Genomic DNA, 24,251 nt, shown 5'->3' on the forward strand with positions numbered 1-24,251 from the left:
CCCCTTCTGTTGTGTTTTCCAGGAGAAAGGGGAGGCCAGGGGAGAGGTGGGTTAGGTGAGGGGACGGGGTCGGGTCATTGGGCTGTTAGGTCTAGCTGGAGGCCACACTAGGTCTATGACCACTATAGGACAAGTCTGTCAGTACATTTTGGGGACGAGCTGAAATCCAATTCATTAATTGACAAACGCAGATCCCTTTTTCTGAGGACCTTTTAACTCATGAATTGGAATTGCAGCTCACTTCCAGAATTGACTGAATTGAAATGGCATTGATCCAGACCCTACTGAGACACACCCCCAGTGACACACAACCCCTCCTCTTGGCTCTTAGCTCTTCCTAACCATTCATCTTAGCTTTAGCCTCCACAGAAGGGAGTCCACTATCCACAAAATTAGACAACCAGATTACAGTCAATGGTCACGTCTAGGGAGACAGACCCCCATCGTGTCTGTATACGTGCACTTAAAGGTATGCAGGCACACTACGGTCACACTATGTCTAGACTGATATGAAGTTCATATATGCAGTAGATCAAAGCCTCTAAAGGTCCTGGCTCACTATCTTCCACAGCACTGGTGGGTGTGTTGTGATAAAGCGGGGGGGGCAGTCTGTGTCGCCACATGATTGTGTGGCGTCTCTCATCAGAGTCCCAGGCACTGTTGTGATAATGTCTCTTTCTGTTCAACGTTTTCATCAACTCTTAAAAGAACCAATGGAGGTCGATAGGCGGCTTCTTTAGTGTTAAAAAAACATGTTTCAGTTATAGTCCTACAGCGCTGTTTCCCAACTCCGCTCCTCCACTACCCCCAACAGCACAGGTTTCTGTTGTTGCCCCTGACACGCACACCTGAGTTAAACCAGTTTTTTTTTTGATGGGTGCGACAACTAAAATGTGTGCTGTTGGGGGTACTGGAGGACCGGAGTTGGGAAACACTGATCTACACTGGAGTTGCCCATCCCTATATACACTTCAAACACTTTGGTTGTGAACACTAAATATCAAGAAACATTCCTCTGTCAACTTCAATTTATCCTCCAAGAGTCGTTGAATCGCTCTACATATCCAGCCGGTGAGCAGACACAGGGTTTATGGGATGAACCAGGATCCTGTGTTGATCATGTAAACCGTCTATGAGCAGACCTGTGGGTTTACAGTAGGGGTGAAGTGGGATGACTGGGAAGGCTCTTACCTCTCTCGCACTGCGGCCCAGTGAAGCCGTAGACACAGGCACATCTGTTGGGCCCAATGCAGCGCCCTCCGTTCTGGCAACCATTCTCACACACAGCTACAGAGAGGAGAGGGGAAGAGGCGTGTTAGGGCTCTGATACAGCCGAACAGAAAAACACACACACACACACACGATAGCCGGGGGAGTGCGGTGTTCAAAGTGAGGTAGATACTCACGCTGTCCACAGTGGTTGCCGGTGTAGCCTTTCTGACAGGAGCAGGAGTCCTCTTGGCAGCTGCCTCCGTTCATACACCTGACATTACAGCTCTGCACTGTGGGACACATACAGGGGTCAACAGACGCAGCCGGGGAAAACTTGCTACTGCTAGCCAAGAACCTCAACTCAACCAGCTGGTCACACACACACACACACACCTCCAAAGGGAACTTCAACGCCTCAGGTGTTCGGTTTAACTTGGAACATCATTACAGTTCAACTCCATATTTGTGTAACAAGGATCTAGTATCAGACCTGTGCCAATGGCTAACAGTTAGCCCAATGCCTGGTAGTGACACTTGAGTACTGAATATCTTTTAGATACTGGTATTTGGGCTGTGACACCCTTTTAGTTTAACTCAACTATATCAACACTCACTTTTCACTATTACAGATTTGTAGCGCGCTCGACTGCAACAGAAACGTCTGGGCTGTATTTGTGTAGAGCTAATTGTATTAGTCTATTGTTGAGCACTGTACTGCCACACAAGGCCCAGGCTGCAGTTTAATCAAACAGACCGTGGAGGCTATAAGTTGAGCCAGCTGTGTCCTATAGATGGGAATGTGCTGAGATCAGAAAGCTTCAATCCTGGCAGAGCAGCATTCTTAGAACTCTAAGCAGCAAGCTTTCCACAGACAGATAGACAGACAGAGACACTCAGTATATTTGGGGGGAAGTGGGGAGATGCTCTATCCAACCAGATTTGTCCGTTACCAGCCAGCCTATAGCAGAGACCAGCCAGCCTATAGCAGAGACCAGCCAGCCTACAGCAGAGACCAGCCAGCCTACAGCAGAGACCAGCCATCCTACAGCAGAGACCAGCCATCCTACAGCAGAGACCAGCCATCCTACAGCAGAGACCAGCCAGCCTACAGCAGAGACCAGCCAGCCTACAGCAGAGACCAGCCAGCCTACAGCAGAGACCAGCCCATAGCAGAGTGGTAAAATGAGAGGGCTTAGTCAGTCTCCCTAAAAATGCAGAACATTTCATGAGACTACTTCCACATTAATTGATTCTGGCAGATGCCTATGTTTCTACTCAGCCTGGGTAGAACGGTACATGATGCCCATGCAAGCCGTTGATTGGAAGTTGGAACACCCTTCTCCCTCTCTCTCTATCTTGCTACCATCTTTAATTACTGTCATTCATCTCTCTTTCTCTAGCTTGCTGCCATCTTTAATTACTCTCATTCATCTCTTTCTCTAGCTTGCTGCCATCTTTAGTTACAGTAATTCATCTCTCTCTCTAGCTTGCTGCCATCTTTAATTACTCTAATTCATCTCTCTCTCTAGCTTGCTGCCATCTTTAATTACTGTAATTCATCTCTCTCTCTAGCTTGCTGCCATCTTTAATTACTGTAATTCATCTCTCTCTCTAGCTTGCTGCCATCTTTAATTACTGTAATTCATCCCTCTCTCTAGCTTGCTGCCTTCTTTGATTACTGTAATTCATCTCTCTATCTTGCTGCCATCTTTAATTACTGTAATTCAACTCTCTATCTTGCTGCCATCTTTAATTACTGTAATTCACCTCTCTATCTTGCTGCCATCTTTAATTACTGTAATTCATCTCTCTATCTTGCTGCCATCTTTAATTACTGTAATTCATCTCTCTATCTTGCTGCCATCTTTAATTACTGTAATTCATCTCTCTTTCTCTACAGGCTGTGATTCATGAGGTGGCGAGGGGATATAGCATGACTGGATTTCCTGGACCACTTCTTCGCCTATTCAGTTTTTCTAGAACTTCCAGTTACTGTAAATGACCCAGTAGTACCATTCTGACTGACTGTGCACAGCAAACCTAGCTAACGCCCAGTCTGACTCTAGGCCTGGCTAGCATCTCGTGCAGACACTTAGTGATGGATTAGCGTGAATGCCTTTGGACAAGAGGTTTATGAGTTTCTGTACAGGTCTGCACGGCATGAGGGAAGACCGATCTTTTCTCCCCAGACTCAACCTCAGCTCAACTCAGAGCTCCAGGGCAGTGGGCCATATCGTTTAACTCCCACAGCATTCAGGCTAATCTCTCAGGCCAACAGGGAAATGAAACATGAAAAATGACTCTATTGACTGATTGCAGCGCCGAACCTCGATGCACTGCAAGGGGGAAAACAACTAGCGAGGACACAATTTTCCCCCCACAATTTTTCATGACGTAATCATGCAAACGTTTCAGCTTGGGAGAATTCGTCAATTTTTCAAATGTCTCTCATCCGTTCCAGAAAAAATATTCTAAATAGGTCACAAAGGGAGGGGCAAGGGGGGGATTGGAAGAACATCAGACATGGCTGTAGACTCAGTTTACAGAATTTTTGTGTTACAGCACGTTTAGGGTTGAAGGGGTTCATGTGTTCTCTGTAATGGGGGGTTGGTGGAAATAGAGGGGGTAGAAGGGGGAATGATCTCACTGGCTAGACCAGCTACCCCCACCCCCAGATGAGGAGAGATGGTACATTCCTGTGACCGGTGCCTAGAATGCCACACATGCAGGAGGTTGGGGTCCCACAGAACATGAACCACAATGCACCTCTGTGTGGCTGCTCTGTGGGTTGGCCTGCATCCTCCACATCTGTGAGTTAAAAAAAAAAATTGACGGGAGCTAAACTAGTGGTGGTGGGGTTGGAACACTGAGGGACTTTATGGCTGTGTTCTGTTCTGTACTGGCTTATACACAGCTCCTGGGATCAGTGACATGTCAACGTCAGGTTCACTATGGAGATGTCATGCTGTGAAATACACAGGCTGGTGCTGAGACTTTGATGAACCGTGTCTGAAACGATTCACAGCATCACGTTTTTCATCGTCATTTCAAATCAATTTGGCTTATGTAAGAGTGTAGTCTAGTGTCTAGTGTAGTATATATAAAGATCCAGTCCATTTAAAAAATTGGAGACCTCTTACACTTCAGTGTTGTGATGCAAAAATCCTAGCAAAATGCTTGGCACACAGAATTAAAAAAGTATTGTCAGATATTATTTATCCTAATCAGACAGGTTTTTTACATGGACGATACATTGGAGATAATATAAAACAAGTACTGGAAACAATAGAACACTATGAAATAACGGGGACACCAGGCCTGGTTTTCATAGCTGATTTTGAAAAGGCTTTTGATAAAGTACGACTGGAGTTTATATATAAATGCCTAGAATATTTCAATTTTGAGGAATCTCTTATAAAATGGGTTAAGGTTATGTATAGTAACCCTAGGTGTAAAATAATAAATAATGGCTACATCTCAGAAAGTTTTAAACTATCTAGAGGAGTAAAACAAGGTTGTCCACTATCGGCATATCTGTTTATTATTGCCATCGAAATGTTAGCTGCAAAGATTAGATCAAACAATAATATTAAGGGATTAGAAAATCGTGGCTTAAAAACGAAGGTGTCATTGTACGCTGATGATTCATGTTTTCTTTTAAAGCCACAATTGGAGTCTCTCCCCGGCCTCTTAGAGATGTAGACATACTCGGTATACAAATCCCAAAGGAAATAAATGATCTATAAATGAATAAATGATAAAATAATTTTTTATAGAAAGTTAGCAAAAATAGATAAGATCTTGCTACCATGGAAAGAAAAATACCTGTCTATTTGTGGAAAAATCACCCTGATTAACTCCTTAGTTATATCACAGTTTACCTATTTGCTTATGGTTTTGAATACACCTAGTGACCTGCTTTTAAATTATATGAACAAAAAATATTCAATTTTAATTGGAACGGCAAACCAGATCAAATTAAAAGGGCCTATTTATATAACGAATATGAATTTGGAGGGCAGAAATGATTAAATATTAAAGCATTAGACCTCTCACTAAAGGCATCAGTCATACAAAAGTTATACTTAAATCTAAACTGGTTCTCTAGTCAATTGGTACGAATGTCTCATCCTATATTCAGGAAGGGCCTTTTCCCCTTTATTCAGATTACACCTGCTCACTTTCAGTTGTTTGAAAAGGAAATGATCTCCAAAATATCTTTCTTTTTTAAACAAGCCTTAGAAAGTTGGTTGCACTTTCAGTTTAATCCACCTGAAAGGACGGAACAAATAGTACAACAAATATTGTAGTTAAATTCAAATATACTAATTGATTAAAAAAAACTGTGATTATCGAAGACATTTTTAAAAAAGGTATACATTTAGTGAATGATATCATAAAGAGGACTGGTGGAGTTATGTCACACATGCAGCTAACACAGACATATGGAAATGTCTGCTCTACCCAAAATTACAACTAATTAATTGCAGCATTACCACAAAAATGGAAGATGCAAGTAGAAGGGGAAAAAAGTAAGGAACTTGTGTCTGTCGGCCCTGTATTAAAGAACATAAATGGTTAAAGAATAGTGTGATAAATAAAAACATATACCAATTTCATTTAAGGACCAGAAAACTGACAGCTGTGCCATATAAATTGCAAATAGTTGGGAAGAGATTTTCGATGTACCCATTCCATGGCACATGGTTTATGAATTGATACGCAAAACAACGCCGGATTCAAAACTTCACATTTTTCAATATAAATTACTATACAAAATTCTTGCAACTAATAGAATGTTATATATATGGGGGATACAATCTTCCCAGCTCTGCAGATTCTGCTGTGAGGAGGCAGAGTCATTAGATCATTTATTTTGGTACTGTCCATATGTAGCTCATTTTTGGTCACAGGTCCAGGAATGGCTGAAGAATTGCAACATTTGCCTAGAACTAACACTACAGATAGCAATACTGGGTGATTTGAAAAGCCATAGTCAATCAATCAATAATATAATAATTATTTTAGCAAAAATGTTTATTTTTAATTTACAATCTGTAGAAGCTATGAGAATAGGAAGGTTCAATTATTTTGTGAAGCATCACAGCACAGTTGAGAAATATATGGCAAGTAGAAATCCGAAATGGATGATGTTGAGAGACAGATGGGAGGGGTTGAGTGGAGCTGAAGGGTGGGACTAATAACAAGATAAACAATGTAGGGCATAAGGGATCTGTAGAATGTATATAGGTTGGGAGCTTTTGTGAAATAGCATAGTTACAAATAGAAATCATCAATAATATAATAATTATTTTAGCAAAAATGTTTATTTTTAATTTACAATCTGTAGAAGCTATGAGAATAGGAAGGTTCAATTATTTTGTGAAGCATCACAGCACAGTTGAGAAATATATGGCAAGTAGAAATCCGAAATGGATGATGTTGAGAGACAGATGGGAGGGGTTGAGTGGAGCTGAAGGGTGGGACTAATAACAAGATAAACAATGTAGGGCATAAGGGATCTGTAGAATGTATATAGGTTGGGAGCTTTTGTGAAATAGCATAGTTACAAATAGAAATCAAACTGGATGGACATCAGAAATAGAGGAAGGACTAAGAACAAACAAGAGAGAACTATTGTAAAGTAGACTGTGTCTGTAGAGTGTGTATAAGATGTATGGATTGAAGGTAGAAGCAGAAGTGTTTATTAGTTTTCTCCAATTGGGGGATCGGCGGAAGGGTTTGCGGGGAATAATAATAAAGATATATTGTTTAAAAAAATATGTATGTCTATATAGGTATGTGTATGTATATATGTGTATATATATGCATGCGTGTATGGATATATATATTTACCAAAAAAATATGGGGGATTGGAAATGATGCAGACAATTACATTGGAAGCAACATTCTTTCTGCAATATTTAGCTGATCCACCCTCAACAAAAAAAAGAACAAAAAAAAAGTGTAGTCTGGTGAGTTTGGCTGATTCGCATTTCTGTCTTTCAGTTACGAACTTCAGTAAACACATCTGATTAGTAAAGTTACATCAAATAGGGCTGGTTTTCCAGATACAGATTAAACCTAGTCCTGGAATAAAAAGCATGCTCAATGGAGAATCTCCATTGAAATAACATTTTATGCCAGAACTAAATCTGTGGATTAATCTGTGCTAGGAATCCAGAATAAATTAATTTGTGGCAGTGATTAGGATTTCCAAGACTGGAAGCCAAAGCTTTTTTTCTTCGGTCTGTGTCACAGATCTACAGGTATATAATACCACTTTCTCAGAGTTGAGCTGTGCTGAGCCTGTATGGACCCCGTTAGTTGACAGCTGTTTCCGAGGGACTCTGAGGTAGCGTTCACGGACATTAGAGGGTACTTATAGTTCTGGGAAGACTGGACTTATCCTGGGCATAGCAAAGCAGATCTATTGGTCAATAGTCCTTTATAGTGCCTATATTAATTTATTTGTCCGGAACCATGTCGTAACAAAGTGCTCTCTTTATGTACTGTTGTGTTGTCTCTCTTGTCGTGACGTGTCTTTTGTCCTATATTTTTATTGAATTTATATTTATTTTTAATCCCAGCCCCCAACCCCGCAGGAGGCCTTCATTGTAAATAAGAATTTGTTCTTAACTGACTCGCCTAGTTAAATAAAGGTTAAATAAATGCACATAAAAATAACGATAAGCAACAGGTCTCCCTTGAATACGAGATGGGTAATCTCTATAGGATTTCCTTAATAAATAAAGGATCAAAAAATGCGATGCCCGGACATGAACACACAGCCATATAACTATAGTATGTGGATAAACTAAGCAAAAAAAGAAAGGTCCTCTCACTGTCAACTGAGTTTATTTTCAGCAAACTTAACATGTGTCAATATTTGTATGAGCATAACAAGATTCAACAACTGAGACATAAACTGAACAAGTTCCACAGAAATTGAATAATGTGTCCCTGAACAAAGGGGGGGGGTCAAAATCATCAGTAACAGTGCATTAAGAGTGGGGTAACAGTGCATTAAGAGTGGGGTAACAGTGCATTAAGTACTGCAGTGCATCTCCTCCTCATGGACTACACCAGATTTGCCAGTTCTTGCTGTGAGATGTTACCCCACTCTTCCACCAAGGCACCTGCAAGTTCCTGGACATTTCTGGGGGGAATGGCCCTAGCCCTCACCCTCCGATCCAACAGGTCCCAGGCATGCTCCATGGGATTGAGATCCGGGCTCTTCGCTGGCCATGGCAGAACACTGACATTCCTGCCTTGCAGGAAATCACGCACAGAACGAGTAGTATGGCTGGTGGCATTGCCATGCTGGAGGGTCATGTCAGGATGAGCCTGCAGGAAGGGTACCACATGAGGGAGGGGGATGTCTTCCCTGTAACGCACAGCGTTGAGATTGCCTGCAATGACAACAAGCTCAGTCCGATGATGCTGTGACACACCGCCCCAGACCATAAAGGACCCTCAACCTCCAAATCAATCCTGCTCCAGAGTATAGGCCTTGGTGTAACGCTCATTCCTTCGATGATAAACAAGAATCCGACCATCACCCCTGGTGAGACAAAACCGCGACTTGTCAGTGAAGAGCACTTTTTGCCAGTCCTGTCTGGTCCAGCAACTGTGGGTTTGTGCCCAACGTTGTTGCCGGTGATGTCTGGTGAGAACCTGCCTTACAACAGACCTACAAGCCCTCAGTCCAGCCTCTCTCAGCCTATTGCGGACAGTCTGAGCACTGATGGAGGGATTGTGCGTTCCTGGTGTAACTCGGGCAGTTGTTGTTGCCATCCTGTACCTGCAGGTGTGATGTTCGGATGTACCGATCCTGTGCAGGTGTTGTTACATATGGTCTGCCACTGCGAAGATGATCAGCTGTCCGTCCTGTCTCCCTGTAGCGCTGTCTTAGGCATCTCACAGTACGGACATTGCAATTTATTGCCCTTGCCTGATCTGCAGTCCTCATGCCTCCTTGCAGCATGCCTAAGGCACATTCACGCAGAAGAACAGGGACCCTGGGCATCTTTCTTTTGTTGTTTTTCAGAGTCAGTAAAGGCCTCTTTAGTGTCCTAAGTTTTCATAACTGTGACCTTAATTGCCTATCGTCTGAAAGCTGTTAGTGTCTTAATGACCGTTTAACAGGTGCATGATCATTAATTGTTTATGGTTCATTGAACAAGCATGGGAAACAGTGTTTGAACCCTTTACAATGAAGATCTGTGAAGTTATTTGGATTTCTACAAATTATCTTTGAAAGACAGGTTCTTTCTGAGTTTATAAAGAGCTTGACCAAAAACATGCTGCTGATTTCTTCCAAGTTGTTCCGACCTCTACATTCCAGATGTGGCCTCTGAGACATAAAAATGCTATCAATAACCTGACCAAGGACTACATTTCAAGAGACCGGGTGTAATTAAGGGAAGGGAAATTGACAGTACTTCAAAACAGGTCTCCATTTATTTTTAAGCTTGTCAACTGCAGTATATTAGTCTGTAGAGTCACCCAAAGCGGTATTGCATCTCACTTAAAGGGGAAATGCATTCAAAAACGTGATTTGCTGTGTTTTATACATATTTCCACACTATGAGGTTGGAATAATACTGTTAAATTGTGAGTTATGATAATGTCCTTTCAGTGGAAGAGCTGTTTGAAAGGTCTGCCTGAAATTTCTGCCTGTTTTGCATGGGTGGGGTTTTGGACCGCCTGAAGACATCACCAGGCAGTATCATTTAATAGACCACTAACAAAGAGATTTTTCCTCTTCTATGCCAATAACAGCTTGTTTTCTGGTTACAAATCCCTCCCATTAGGCTCCTCCAACTAGGCCACACACTATAGACCACTCCCACGGAAATCTTAGCAAAATTATTGCTTGAGAAATAGCTTCTGCTAAGAAACTAATTTTGTACATTTTTGACCATTTTACAAAAAAAAACAATGACAGTAAGGTACTTAATTGTTACCCAGAAATGATTCGATATTGAGATAAAAAAAATTGGACCTTTAAAAAGGCCTGCAAATTACTGTAGTAGGTGTCTAAAGCTTTCTGTGGTCCAACTAAATTCATGCACTGAGAACCATGTGAAAACCGAACACCCCCAGTGAAATCCCAGCTCAACCTACAGTATCAGAACATATGGAGGATTGATCTAGACAGACCAGGTTTTAATGCGTCTACTGATCGTTATAGGATGGATCAAACATAGCTTTGTTGGACAGAAACTCCCCGGCACTAGACTGCTGACATGTATGAAACCTGTATGAAAGGTGCAACCGCTTTGTCAGAGTCATTTCCCAGAGCTGGCTGATGGGTGTATTTATGCCATGTTTAATCTTAGCAGTTATTAACCTGCGTGACCCTTGACCCCATTAAATCTTCCAGAAGGCCAGAAAGAGAGAACGGTCTTTAATGATCAACACTGTGAGTTGTGTCTAACTACAACATTTCTGGCCCGTTTGCCAAGAAGGTTGAAACGGAACAATACAATTATTAGTTTAGAATAGAAAAAACGGGACAAAACAAACACTAGACCTGGAAAATCCCAATACTGTAAGGTAGGTGTGTAAAAAGGCCATAAATCCCGTATAAGAGAGCAGAAGCTGTGAGTGTGACAATCAGTTCGCTACAGCTCTATGGGAAGCTCCTGCCTCTAGCTCCTCTCTCTCTCTCTCGCTAAGGGAAATGACTTCATACTGTTTCATACCGTTTCCCATCACTAGGCCTGTCTCCAACGTTCAGCCTATGGGGGGACGTTAGCCGCTCAGACCCTGGTTTTGGGAACTGTTTTCCCAGCACATAAAGCTGGCGTCTGGCCTCTCTGGGGCGTTCGACCAGTGTGTGTGGACTGTGGAGTAGATCCTGTTTCACACCTCAGGGCCAGATGGGCCGGCCCACACTCAGTACTCAGTGTGTGTGTACGGGGGCCTGAAAGGGCTAGGCGTGATTGACGAGTCAACCCCCGCCCAGCCACGCAGGTGAGCATGCTACACACACTCAGTAAGTGCTGTAAAACTGTTCTAGTGGGCTAGGCTAGGAGCCCCAGGCATGTGCATTAATCCTCCCAAACCCTTTGACCTGGAGGCTGAGTCTGGAGCGGCTGGAGGCTGTCAACCAGGCCACGCTGTCTCTGAGGCAGCATTACCCTGACATGTTATAGCCCTCTGGGGGGAGGTCTGGCCAGACAGGCAAAGCCATGGATATACAGAGTTAACTAGGCAAATGGGAACAGTCCCACTGGGAACACACTGGTTGAATCAATGTTGTTTCCACGTCACTTTAATGAAATTACGTTGAATTGTCGTCTGTGTCCAGTGGGATATTGTTATGGAACATTTGGTGGTGCCAACATGGATGTCTGATCTGTATAGTGTCTATAGCTGTGGTGGTCCATTGTGTGTGTTAGGTTGTATTGGGTGGTGTTGGGGTGTAATGGGTGGTGTTGGGGTGTATTGGGTGGTGTTGGGGTGTATTGGGGTGGTTGCTGGAGAGTTGCTGGGAGTGGGGTTCGGGGATGTAGGGTGCTGGGTGTTAGGACTCACTTCCGGCTCCGGCTCCGGCCCCACAGCTGGGGGAGAGCTGGCCACTGCCGCAGGTGCACATGTTGGGTCTGGAACAGAAGCCATCACCGCACGAGTTACGGCAGATCGCTGGGAGGAGAGATAGAAGAGAAGTCAAATATATTTCTAGATGAACTTTGGCCTAGCCAGCCAAAAGAGGATGGACTGAGCTCTCCTCTTGGCCTACTCTTTGCACACAGATTTCTGTTAACTTGTTATGGATAGGGGGCAACATTTTCACGTTTGGATGAAAAGCGTTCCCAGAGTAAACTGCCTGCTACTCAGTCCCAGTTGCTAATATATGCATTATTAGTAGATTTGGATAGAAAACACTCTGAAGTTTCTAAAACTATTTGAATGATGTCTGTGAGTATAACAGAACTCATATGGCAGGCAAAAACCTGAGAAAAAAATCCAACCAGGAAGTGGGAAATCTGAGGTTGGTCGTTTTTCAACTCATTCCCTATTGAAGATACAGTGGGATATGGGTCATGTTGCACTTCCTAAGGCTTCCACTATATCTCAACAGTCGTTAGACCCTTGTCTGATGCTTCTACTGTGAAGTGGGGCCGAATGAGAGGGGAATGAGTCAGAGATCTGGCAGAATGCTTTGAGTTCGTGACGCTCGTTCACGTGAGAGCGAGATCTGTTCCAGTGCTTTTCTACAGATAAAAGAATTCTCCGGTTGGGACATTATTGAAGATTTATGTTAAAAACGTCCTAAAGATTGATTCTACACTTCGTTTGACATGTTTCTACGGACTGTAATATGACTTTTCGTCTGAACTTTTGCCTGGACCTGCCCGCGCGTCGTGAGTTTAGATTGTGTACTGAACGCGCAAACAACAAGGAGGAATTTGGACAGAAATGATGGACTTTATGGAACAAATCAAACATATATTGTGGAACTGGGATTCCTGGGAGTGCATTCTGATGAAGATCATCAAAGGTAAGTGAATATTTATAATGCTATTTCTGACTGGCGGATATCTTCTTGGGTTGTGTTGGTCTCGGAGCGCCGTACTCAGACTTTGCATGGTTTGCTTTTTCCGTAAAGTTTAAAAAAAATCTGACACAGCGGTTGCATTAAGGAGAAGTATATCTTTAAATCTGTAAATAACACTTGTATCTTTTATTAATTTTTATTATGAGTATTTCTGTGATTTGATGTGGCTCTGTGCAAATTCACAGGATGTTTTGGAGGCAAAGCCAAATGTAAACTGAGGTTTTTGGATATAAATATGAACTTGATCGAACAAAACATACATGTATTGTGTAACGTGTTGTCCCAGGAGTGTCATCTGAGGAAGAATATCAAAGGTTAGTGATCAATTTTATCAATATTTCTGCTTTTTGTGAGTCCTCTCTTTGGTTGGAAAATCACTGTATGCCTTCTGTGACTAGTTGCTGACCTAACAATGATATGTTCTGCTTTCGCCGAAAAGCTTTTTTGAAATCGGTCACGGTGGTTGGATTAATGAGAATTTTATCTTTAAAATGGTGTCTAATACTTGTATGTAGCGGAACCCCAGTCCTAGGCAGGTTAAGCACTTTCTGATAAGTTCGTTTGAAAGCTCTATTTGATATGATTCATTTGATTCATACAGGGGTTTTATAGACTACCAGTGCAGAGGCAACCTGACTTTCAGTTTATATGTATTGTGACCATAATGTCTCGGTACTTACGGACAATACACTGGTTCCCTCCAGGCAGAGTCTTCCAGCCAGGGCAACAATAGGAGTGGAAGCGAGAGCCACACACATTGGGCCTGCAAGACAGGGAAAACAAACCCAGTACTCAACAGAGCCCCAATATAATTTAAGAAAATCCTTCAACAAACACACATGGGCATGAGTTATTTTCCAAGCGCTCACAGACCCTGGCGACCTTTGCTTTCATTCTAAACAGCTCCAACGTTGACGGTAGGCATTTCTTGTATGGCTGACACGAAAATACCAGTTTGTTTTTAGACATACTCAATGTAAACTTCCCAAGAAACAGCAGATATATATAAACCCCTTTCTCTAAGCCTCCCTGGTCTCTGCTCTTCTGGCTAAAGTCCTGCACCTCCTGGAGTCCAGGTTCTGCCTGCTGATTGATCGGGAGGCTTAAAAAAAGTGACTGGACAGGAAGCTGCCCTGATCACATGACATGACACATATACGAGTCATCAAACAGCTCAGAGAGCGACTGACTGGTGTTCCAGATTAGCTACAACATCCCCCTAAGGGACCATTCCAATCACATCCACACATAACGGACCTGGCCTCAAGTACTCTAACTACCTTACGGAGGTAGTGACTCAGACCTCAGTCAGAGAGTCGAATGAAAGGGCAACACTGTAGTGTATACAGTGCATTTCCCTTTGGAATTCATCCAACACTGTAGGACAATATTATAACCAGGGGGTGGAATTCACAGAGAGCTATAGTAAACTGAATCTCAGCAGAAGGTGGATTAGGGCTGCTCTAGATGCATCCATAACTAAGGGAACATCTACTTTTCCTTCATACAACACTAGATGATTGTCCGCCTCCTCTTCCTTTCTAGACATTAACCGGTGTCTGTCAGTCACCTGGGAACAGACTAGAGCAGCTGTAGTTTGGATCGTTAGGACAACAGAAAGGAGAGCACACCTCCAACAGCATTACCAGATGGCACAAACATAGAAAATGAGGGAGGGTGGGAGATAGAGAGAGCGAGGGAGGGAGGGAGAGCAAGAAAATAGAAGGGGGAATGGAAAGGGTAAGGGAGAAAGAGTGAGGCAGAGACAAAAGAGATAGAGATAGAAAGAGATTGAAGAGGAAGGGAGGGGAAAGGAGAGATGTAATTAAATGAAGGTTAGGAGGTAAGAAAATACAGAATTTAGGGACGGGGGCGAGGACGAGGGATCAGTAGGAGGTAAAGGAAAACAGGTTTATGTTAAGGAGATGGAGGAGGAGGAAGGAGCAGAAAACAGAGCAGCAGATATGGAAACAGAGAAAGGGGCAACACTAGCAACCAGAGGCGAACCCATGAGGGGCTGCACTTCTGGGTCATAGGCCTATACAAATCTTGAGGGGGCTTGAAAAATGCTGTTTTAACATACCCGAACAGCGCAAGAGCGCAACATTCCAACAATTCATGCGGCAAAACTGCTTGCATGTCACAGTCAATCATCTCTCTACACAGGTTAGCAATTCCTCCGCTCATTGAAACCTGGATATGCCAATTGACAACATGCCCCAGCCAAACCAGGGTCAACCCAGTAATCCCACACATATCGGTTTGGCTGGGTTTGTTGTTCCTGCGCTCTCCTTCAGGCTAACCCCGGCCTCCTTACAGGAGGACAGTACAGAGAAGTTCAGCCCTTGGGATTTGCCTCAATATTGAAACGTCATGCTGTTTTCAGCACTCAATTTAAAGAGGATTAGCTGGCTGAAGTCTTTGATGTAGCCTCTTGGCCCATAGCACTCTCATTATAATTCATTAATAGTAATAAAACAAAGATGACTGCACACAGCACAGTAGCCAGGAGAACTATTAAAACCCCAAAACAAAAGCACATTCTATTGTGACCTAAAAAAAACTTGGTTTAGATTGAGAGATTGTTCTAGATTTCAGATACAGCAGCTATAGTATGGAACTGGAAAAGTTGCTGTCAATGAGGTCAAATGGGACTTGGTATAACCCTAGTGAAATACTTTCAGAGCACAACTGTTAGGAAAATACCTTTACCCTGGTGTTTTCCAAAGGCTTGGAGCTCAAAGGCTTTCAGAAGAAACATTTCATTGCGTCTATGTTCTCTAGGACGTTCCCTCTTGTTTAATAGTGTAAGATGGTGAAAGACACGACAGAACCTCAAACGGACCAGATCTTCAGACTTTTTCTCAGTCCTTTGATCTTACAGACCAACATATAATCTAGAGGCCTTCTGGGGGCCACAGGCTCCTGGCTAGAAAGTGCAAACTCAACAGTTATGAGACAGAGTGCCAGAGGCTCTTCACATGGAGGATTCCAGGGGAACAGAAGGTCAGAGCCAGACAGTTCAGAGGCACAGAAGGGGCCATGCTGGGACTAGTGGGAAATTAGCTGGGCCGATGGGGGGCTGTAAAGACCACAGACTGGATTTCAGGCCAGGACAACTTTAGGTCAGTTGGAGGAGGTAATCCAACTGGGAAAAGGGGGATGGGGGCTACAAACCCTTCTAAAGGTCAGAGGTCAGCTCACTGGCATTTGACCCTGTCGGTAGATTGCTACCCTTTTCTGCCTTAAGATATTTGGACTTGCTTCTTTGTCAGATCTGCAGCTGATAGGATTCACTGAGTTCATCTTCATCTTCATAACTCTGGGAAGTTGTTTGGCCTGCTTTAGTGTTAATTCTAAAAACGCCTGAGAATGTTTTTTTCTTATCTAAAGACGGCCTGATTCTCTCACTTGACTAATTTGAACCATGAGCTCATACTGTACTGGTGTAAAAGGGGGCTGAGATACAGTAGCAGTCAAATGTTTGTACCCACCTATTCATTCAAGTGTTTTTCTTTCTTTTTTTAAATTACTATTTTCGACATTGTAGAATAATAGTGAAGACATCAAAACTATGAAATAACACATATGGAATCATGTAGTATCCAAACAAGTGTTAAACAAATCAAAATATATTTTATATTTGAGATTCTTCAAAGTAGCCACCCTTTGCTTTCATGACAGCTTTGCACACGCTTGGCATTCTCTCAACCAGCTTCATGAGGGAGTCACCTGGAATGCTTTTCCAACAGTCTTGAATTAGTTCCGACATATGCTGAGCACTTGTTGGCTGCTTTTCCTTCACTCTGCGGTCCAACTCATCCCAAACCATCTCAATTGGGTTGAGGTCGGGTGATTGTGGAGGCCAGGTCATCTGATGCAGCACTCCGTCAATCTCCTTCTTGGTCAATTAGCCCTTACACAGCTTGGAGGTGTGTTTTGGGTCATTGTCCTGTTGAAAAACAAATGATAGTCTCACTAAGCGAAAAACAGATTTGATGGCGTATCGCTGCAGAATGCTGTGGCATCCATGCTGGTTAAGGGTGCCTTGAATTGTAAATAAATCACAGACAGTGTCAGCAGCAAAGCACCCCACACCATCACACCTCCTCCTCCATGCTTCACATTGGGACCACACATGCGGAGACCATCCGTTCACCTACTCTGCGACTCACAAAGACACAGCAATTGGACAAATTTGGACTCATCAGACCAAAGGACAGAATTCCACCGGTCTAATGTACATTGCTCGTGTTTCTTGGCCCAAGCAAGTCTCTTCTTTTTATTGGTGTCCTTTAGTAGTGGTTTCTTTGCAGCAATTTGACCATGAAGGCCTGTCTTCTCTGAACAGTTAATGTTGAGATGTATCTGTTACTTGAACTCTGTGAAGCATTTATTTGGGCTGCAATCTGAGGTGTAGTTAATTGCCGATTTCTGAGGCTGGTAACTCTAATGAACTTGTCATCAGCAGCAGAGGTAACTCTGTGTCTTCCTTTCCTGTGGCAGTCCTCATGAGAGCCAGTTTCATCACAGCGCTTGATGGTTTTTGCGACTGCACTTGAAGAAACTTTAAAAGTTCTTGAAATGTTCCATATTGACTGATCTTAATGTCTTAAAAGTTATGATGGACTGTCACTTCTCTTTGCTTATTTGAGATGTTCTTGCCATAATATGGATTTGGTCTTTTACCAAATAGGACTATCTTCTGTATTCACTTTTAACAAGGCACCTGTTAATTGAAATGCATTCCAGGTGACTACCTCATTAAGCTGGTTGAGAGAATGCCAAGAGTGTGAAAAGTTGGGTGGCTACTTTGAAGAATCTCAAATATCCAATATATTTTGATTCGTTTAACACGTTTTTTGTTACTACGTGATTCCATATATGTTATTTAATCGTTTTGATGTCTTCACTATTATTCTACAATGTAGACAATAGGCCAAAGAAAGAAAAACCCCGGAATGAGTAGGTGTGTCCAAACTTTTGACTGGTACTGTATATACCTCTCACTCTCTGGGTTAGCGGGTTTAGAGGGAGCAGGACGAGGGAGGGCGGTCTGCATGGGCCAAGCAAAGTCCGAATGGGCATAATTGTTCTCCGTAAGAATAACCATCAAGTGTATTGTCCAAGTTTTTTCTTCGTTTTTTTATGAGGCCCATGTGAATTATGGCCAAACCTACGATGTATGTGATAAACTATAACGATAGGCAGAGTTGTTGCGAAACTTGAATCCCTCCCGTCAACTCCATAAACAAAAAAACCATACATACATTGTGTCCTAGGGCAGATGGAGCGGATAGATTTCTTGTTTTGCCTCTTTCTTCAAGGATGACAGAAAATCTAAACCACATTAGCTCGACCACATGCCACATGTACCCCCTGAAATGGAGGTTCTGTCTTTTAGGTCTAGCCTGAATGTATGCAGAAAATGCAGACACATAAAAAAATGAAAGGAACTCTAATGCATAAAAAAAACACAGGAAAATGGGTCATCCTTCATACATTCCAAATGTTCCTCTCAGACTTAGCGAGCTTGCCCTTCCTTCCTCTTCCCCTCTTCAAAATACCAGCTGATGTATCTAAAGCTTTATTGGAGAGAACGACCGGAACATTCTAGAATATAGGAATTATTTTCTTATGGGTTAGGCATGTACCAGGGAATCCTCTGGGGAGAGCAAGTACTCCATCCAATTTACCTTGGAAGGAACCTGGGTGGCTGAATGCACTTCTCTACTTTGAGAAAGACTACCAAGTGAGTGAACGTCCAAAGCATCTCCCCTGAGCAGAGTTTTGGCTGCCTAGAAGTCCCAGTCTGGACCTCTTCCCCCCCTCTTCACATGCAGGAGAACTTATTAGCCTGCCTGAAAGGCTGTTTCGTTTGTTCTTTCTGGCATGGCTGGTTATGAGCCACAAACTCACTATTTATTTTACTTTCCCTCGCCCCACATCTCTCTCCCTCTCTCCCGTCACTCTCTCTCAACCTAGAGCCCACCACTTTACAGAGCCTCCCAGGTTGTACAGTATAGTATCAAGGTAATTGAGGAGGTCCCAGGACCCGGGCCCATGGTATGATCAGATTCCACCCATGTGTAGACATCAAATTGCACTCTGCCTAGGAAGTCAATAAATCAGACACACTCAACATCAGCCAGTCCAACAACAAACCAGCAACAGTAGAGTCTGAAACCCTGGTATGTGTTCACACAACAAAGTGTAATGACCACCATTAACATAATCTCTCTCCCAGAGAGAATCTGATGCTGTACAGAATGTGTAATGGAAGACTTTCCAATGTCATGTCATTATGTTGTGTGGGGAGGGGACCATGGATCATTTGTATATGTTGGGTGCAAATACTTTACTCTATAAACAATGGTGGAGTTGAACAAAATGATAGGAAAAGTCCACCGGGTATGTTACTCGCCATGAAAACTAAGGCAATCGTTTAATGGGAACAGCACGAGTTTATGCAACTGTTGCATTCGCTGCAATATTATTTCATATCTAATCTTGACACCATGCAACACAGTTCTGCTTCACTGAGTAGATCAGAGGATAAGATTGCCAGACCAGAGCAGCCCACTACGTGTGTCTAAGTCAACCACAGAGTGAATGTGACACAGGTCAGGCCTGAAGTGGCCTTGTGCCTAGCTGGTTCACAGACAAAATGGCTCCATTGAGACTTGTTTGGCTCTCCGATATACAGGGGATCCATTTACGCCCGGCAGAGAGGTCCAATGGCTTCCAAATTACTCACACTGACTGACAACGCAGACACGTCTGTTTGTTCTGTGCAGCGTGAATCATTACTGAACATTTAAGAAAACAGCAAGTCAGTCCTATGTGTGCGTTACCCTACCCAGGTCCTGCACTGTAATGTTATACTATTTCATTCCATGATGGCTAAGCTCTCTCTCTCTCTTTCCCTCTCCCTTTCACTCCTTTTCGCTCTGCCATGAGTTCTGTTGTTTTGTCACCTGCGACAGTGAAACAAATGTCCCTTGTCGTGGCCCCCAGAACGATCTGAATACTCCCTTCCCCGCGTTGGGGCCCAGGGGAGCCATAAGCAGGGACAGATGAGAGACTGATCGGAATAACTGATGCAAACATTTGAGAATCGTCCCAACAAAACATCCTTTGTTTTTCCAAAAGGAGGAAACGTACAGTGAAAGCTTGCCGTCCTCCATTGACAGACATCCCACCCAGTCCCTGGGGAGATTGGGGGGGGGGGGGGGGGGGGGGGTTGAGGGGAGACGGTAGGGATGATGATGGAGAAGAAGGGGAGGAGGGAGGGTTCTGTGGTTTCTATAATCCACCCCACTGAAACACTCGAACACCACCCCCGTTTCTGATTTCCCAATTGACTGCCCATTTACCCCCACTACGAGTGATTCGCTCAAAACAGTCTTGCTAATAAACTTTCCCCTGCAGTCTTCAGCTATGTGTTCTCCAGCTAATACGCCTAACAGAATGCCTACTTGCCTAGATTTGGGTCATTGCGTTCACTCGACAAACCTTCATAAATGACCCAACCCCTTTCCCTAGACTCCATTTTTCTGTAAATACTCAAGTATCTCTCAATGTTGCAAGCAACCTTTTAGCTTCGAACATGTGCTGTCTTTGGGAGAACAATGATGTATTCAGCATTATTTGGCTGTAGTAAGGCTATGTTGGCCTTAGCCCAGGAAGCACAGCAGTGGAAGAAAGAGTTGCCAAGACAGCTCAATGGGGAAAGCTAGCCATAAACTAATTGTCCAACTGTCCACATTCTAAACCTAATTATATTACCATGTTTCAGTGGAGCAGTATGGTTGAACTCAAAGACAGACAACCACCCAAATGCTCTTTGTGTCAATCAACATAAATAATTTGCAGTTCCTGCCTAAACAAAACTCAGCAAACAGAGAACTCCAGAAACTAAACTCCTTACCCTCTCAGTGTCTCCTGGCCTCTCCGGCGAACCCTCTGCACCTCCCTCTCGTCCACCTTCCCCGTGAAGCGGCTGGCTTGGTACCCTCCATCTCCCGCTCCTGCCTGGCCATACGCTGTGTGGACCGCGGCCCAGCAAACGGCCGCCCATCCCAGCAGCAACCGGGCCAGCTTCCCTGCTCCCATTAGCTGCTCTGTGTGTTTCTGCGTAGCCCTGCTGCTGAAGACGACTGGATGATGTCGCTTCCTCTTCGTTGACGAGTTACACTCACGTATCTGTGGACCTGTCCCAGTCCCAGTATGCACTCCAGGGTGGGGGGCTGGAGGGGGCAGACACAGGAACGTACATCAGGGTTTTTGGCCTCCCGCAGACATGTCAACCATCTCAACACAAGAGTATGGGCTACAAGAAAGGTACTTAGAGTGGAATGTGTGCCGTTTCAAGTGTGCAGAAAAAGTAACGGGTTGCTGTGCCAAATAACAGTGAAATTTATTTTAATTGTAAAGTCAACTGTTTTATTTAGAGTGCCCCCCTTTCCCCAAACTCCCCACCCCTCATTCTCCCTCCTCTCGCTCTTAATTTGGAAAGGCTTCAGTTATTCCTCATCAACATCAAATTAATTTCTAATAACTTACCTGGAAGTTTACTTTTACAAGTCTGTTCTGACTGCATTAGAACATATTAAGTAGAAAAACGTTCATGTTCTCTCATTAAAAGTCAGCTTTAAGACTGAATGATGGGCCCCCAGTGATATATAACCACAGTTTAACCCACATCAGGGGGTTACAGAGCAGGAAGGAGAGATTTTCCCTTCAATAATGGAAGACAGTTATTGGAAGAAAAGGAGAAGAAAAATAGCCTCCATCCCTTACTCCAATCACATTTAATGGTAGATGAGTGATAAATTATTGGTAACAATACTCTCCATTCCTTCCCTCCACCCCTTTCTTTCATTCTTTCTTTTTCTTTCTCTCTCTCTCTCTCTCTCTCTCTCTGACTCACAGAGACACACACAGCAAGCATACACACAGACAAACAAACTTGAATTTGCTTTACATAAAATATAATGTTGAAATGTTGTAGCAAGAAATCATTATACACATTTCCTTACGCAAGTATTATCATCATGTGTCATTGTAATATACAGAAAGTCATCTACTAGAAAGTCTACATAGAAAGTATTCCGATTTTTTTCCTCCTTCACAAATTTGATAGGCTACAACGACATCCTTAATGGGGAAAAAAGTTAGTGTCTTCATTTACAGACGGCTATGAGAGGGAATCAATGTGGGCGCGATCAATCCGCCAGACCGAACAAAGAAAAATGCCTGATCAATTACCTATGGATAGGTCACTAATTACCACAGCCACAAAGTAATAATTCCCGCCCATTTATACAATTTGTCTTCTTAAAATCTGGTTTTAAAACTAACTCTAACCTCAGTCAAAACCTTAACTACCATGCTAACCTTATGATTAACCCTAGCCTTAAAATTAAGACCAAAAAGCACATATTGACTTTGTGGCTGTAGTAACTAGTGACAACCCAGTGCAACCTTTCTCGACTCAAACGTCAAATGACCGGTAAACTGTTTCCATCGCAAGAAATACACATAAAACGTCATTCGGTTAAAATGCATATGCAACTTTATTCACCTTTGTATTAACTATGAAAAAAGCGTTTCATAAAACGACAGAAAAAAACTACATAGAACAGTGAAATTATAATGAAGGCATTTTCTCAGCAACTTTTTGAATGGGAGAAAATCGGCAACATGCCCTCGAAGTGGACGACAAAAAGTACAATCTCTTGAAACAAAGTTGCAAAGTAATACAGTAACAATGCTTGATAGTAGGCTATAACCACACCTTTCTTGTGTGAAATATCATAAAACAGCATTAATACTCCTAAAGAATGTACAACGAACCTCTGCTCGTAAATCGGCTAATGACAATTTAGCAGCCACTAAAAAAATACCGGTAAAACAGATGTAGCAGCCTTGCCTAAAACAATCCTAACCGGAACAGTTTTTATATTTCCTTTCAACCATTCACCTTTTGAATAAGCAAGTAAATGCACCTTACTTTTGCTTTATAACACATGCAAAACATTTATCAACTCGGGTAAAACACCCATAGGCCTATGCAACGTAATAGTGAATTATTGATAACGAGTGTCATAAATCAATAGTAGCACAATACCTTACAATTGTTGCAGTGCCTTGAAGTCGAGGAGCCCTGAGTCGAAATTTGAAATGAGATATGTGCTCCAGAATGGGATATTGAACTATAGCCTTGTGAGAAGAAGAGAAAAGTTAGGGAATTGCCCTGATTGGAAGAGGGGAGGTGCTTTTTTAAGACACACAGAGAGGGGGGTTACTAACGGACCACAGGACAAACCCACATTCCCGTAAGACTCCACTGTTATAAAGGGTGGGCAAGTATTCAGACAAACCTCTGACATCGTTTTCCAACTACTTTCCTTCATACCGGTGTAATGAAGTCACGTCTAATAAAGCAAATGGTCAATTAGATGAAAGCAATTAGTCTACTAATAATCCTCAACCTATGGAACATGTTAAAGATACCTAACCTATTGGCCAGGTTAGTTTATGTATAGAATTCCATCCTTACCTCCCCAAAAGGTTGGTATAGATCCATGGTTTTTGATTACTTTGTCACATGGAAGTGATTTGTGAACATTTCCAATCAAATGGAATAAGATCGTTATGTCTTTAAAGTCGGTGGACCCCCCATGTAATTTATCACAGGCAGTTTAGTACATTTACATTGAAACCAAATTGAAATGACATGTTATTGCTATATTGTATGTATATTGTGTGACAAGTTTACGCATTCTATTTAGAAAGCGTTGCTTTTTATTGCAGTAGCCCACAGGGCAGTGATTGACGTATCCTTATGCATTGCTGTGACTGTTGATAGGAAGTGGACCAAATTAACTGGGGGCCTTGCCATCTGGTTGGTATATTGGAGAAGCAGCTGAGCACATCCCAAATGTTGGGGCCTACAGAGTTGACTGATACCCCCTGTTTGTCTAAGGAAACCGGTTTGGAAAACACAGCAAGCAGTGTTTGTCAGGACTGCCCTAAAATAGTCTCCTCACCACTCCTCACCATGTTTCGTAAGTTGGTTGTAAAATACTGTCTTCACACAACGCATGAAAATGCTGAAACTCACATCATACTGTAATTAGGGATTACAACTTCAATGGAGTTATGACTTTTGAGAATAAAGGACTTGGTAATAAAATGAGTGGGAAGGTCAAATGCCAGTACTCCTGATGTACAAATCATGTAGATTTCCTTTTGTTCTGTTGGGATCGTTTACATTTAGATTGTGGGTGTTATCCTATACATTAGATTAACGGACACTCCCAAGCCTTCATAGATAAATGTGTTCAGGCCAGCTGGCATGGCCAGGCTCTAAAGATAATATAACTAATTGGGGAAATTTGTATGAAATCATGCTTTAGCACCCCTTCTCTCTCTCTCTCTCTCCCTCACACACACTCACACACAC

At 42.8% G+C, this 24,251-nt stretch overlaps 1 protein-coding gene across 3 annotated transcripts in view; it reads right to left on the reverse strand.

The window, feature by feature from the left end:
- Window positions 1-24,251, reverse strand: part of LOC109902959 (fibrillin-2) — a 116,388-nt gene that overhangs the window by 65,748 nt on the left and 26,389 nt on the right. The window contains exons 1-6 of one of the 3 annotated variants that reach the window (XM_031786188.1): window positions 22,919-23,045; window positions 20,712-21,030; window positions 13,462-13,544; window positions 11,758-11,865; window positions 1,407-1,502; window positions 1,192-1,287 (exon numbers count right to left, since the gene is read on the reverse strand). In XM_031786188.1, coding sequence (XP_031642048.1) covers window positions 1,192-1,287; window positions 1,407-1,502; window positions 11,758-11,865; window positions 13,462-13,544; window positions 20,712-20,896 — 568 coding nt within the window. In that variant the 5' untranslated portion in view covers window positions 20,897-21,030; window positions 22,919-23,045. Of the gene's footprint in view, window positions 1-1,191; window positions 1,288-1,406; window positions 1,503-11,757; window positions 11,866-13,461; window positions 13,545-20,711; window positions 21,031-22,913; window positions 23,046-24,251 lie in introns of those variants that run through there. The other 2 variants (XM_031786187.1, XM_031786185.1) reach the window with 2 other exon arrangements.

Source organism: Oncorhynchus kisutch, linkage group LG13, assembly GCF_002021735.2.
Source record: "Oncorhynchus kisutch isolate 150728-3 linkage group LG13, Okis_V2, whole genome shotgun sequence".
In the NCBI taxonomy this organism is placed as follows: domain Eukaryota; kingdom Metazoa; phylum Chordata; class Actinopteri; order Salmoniformes; family Salmonidae; genus Oncorhynchus; species Oncorhynchus kisutch.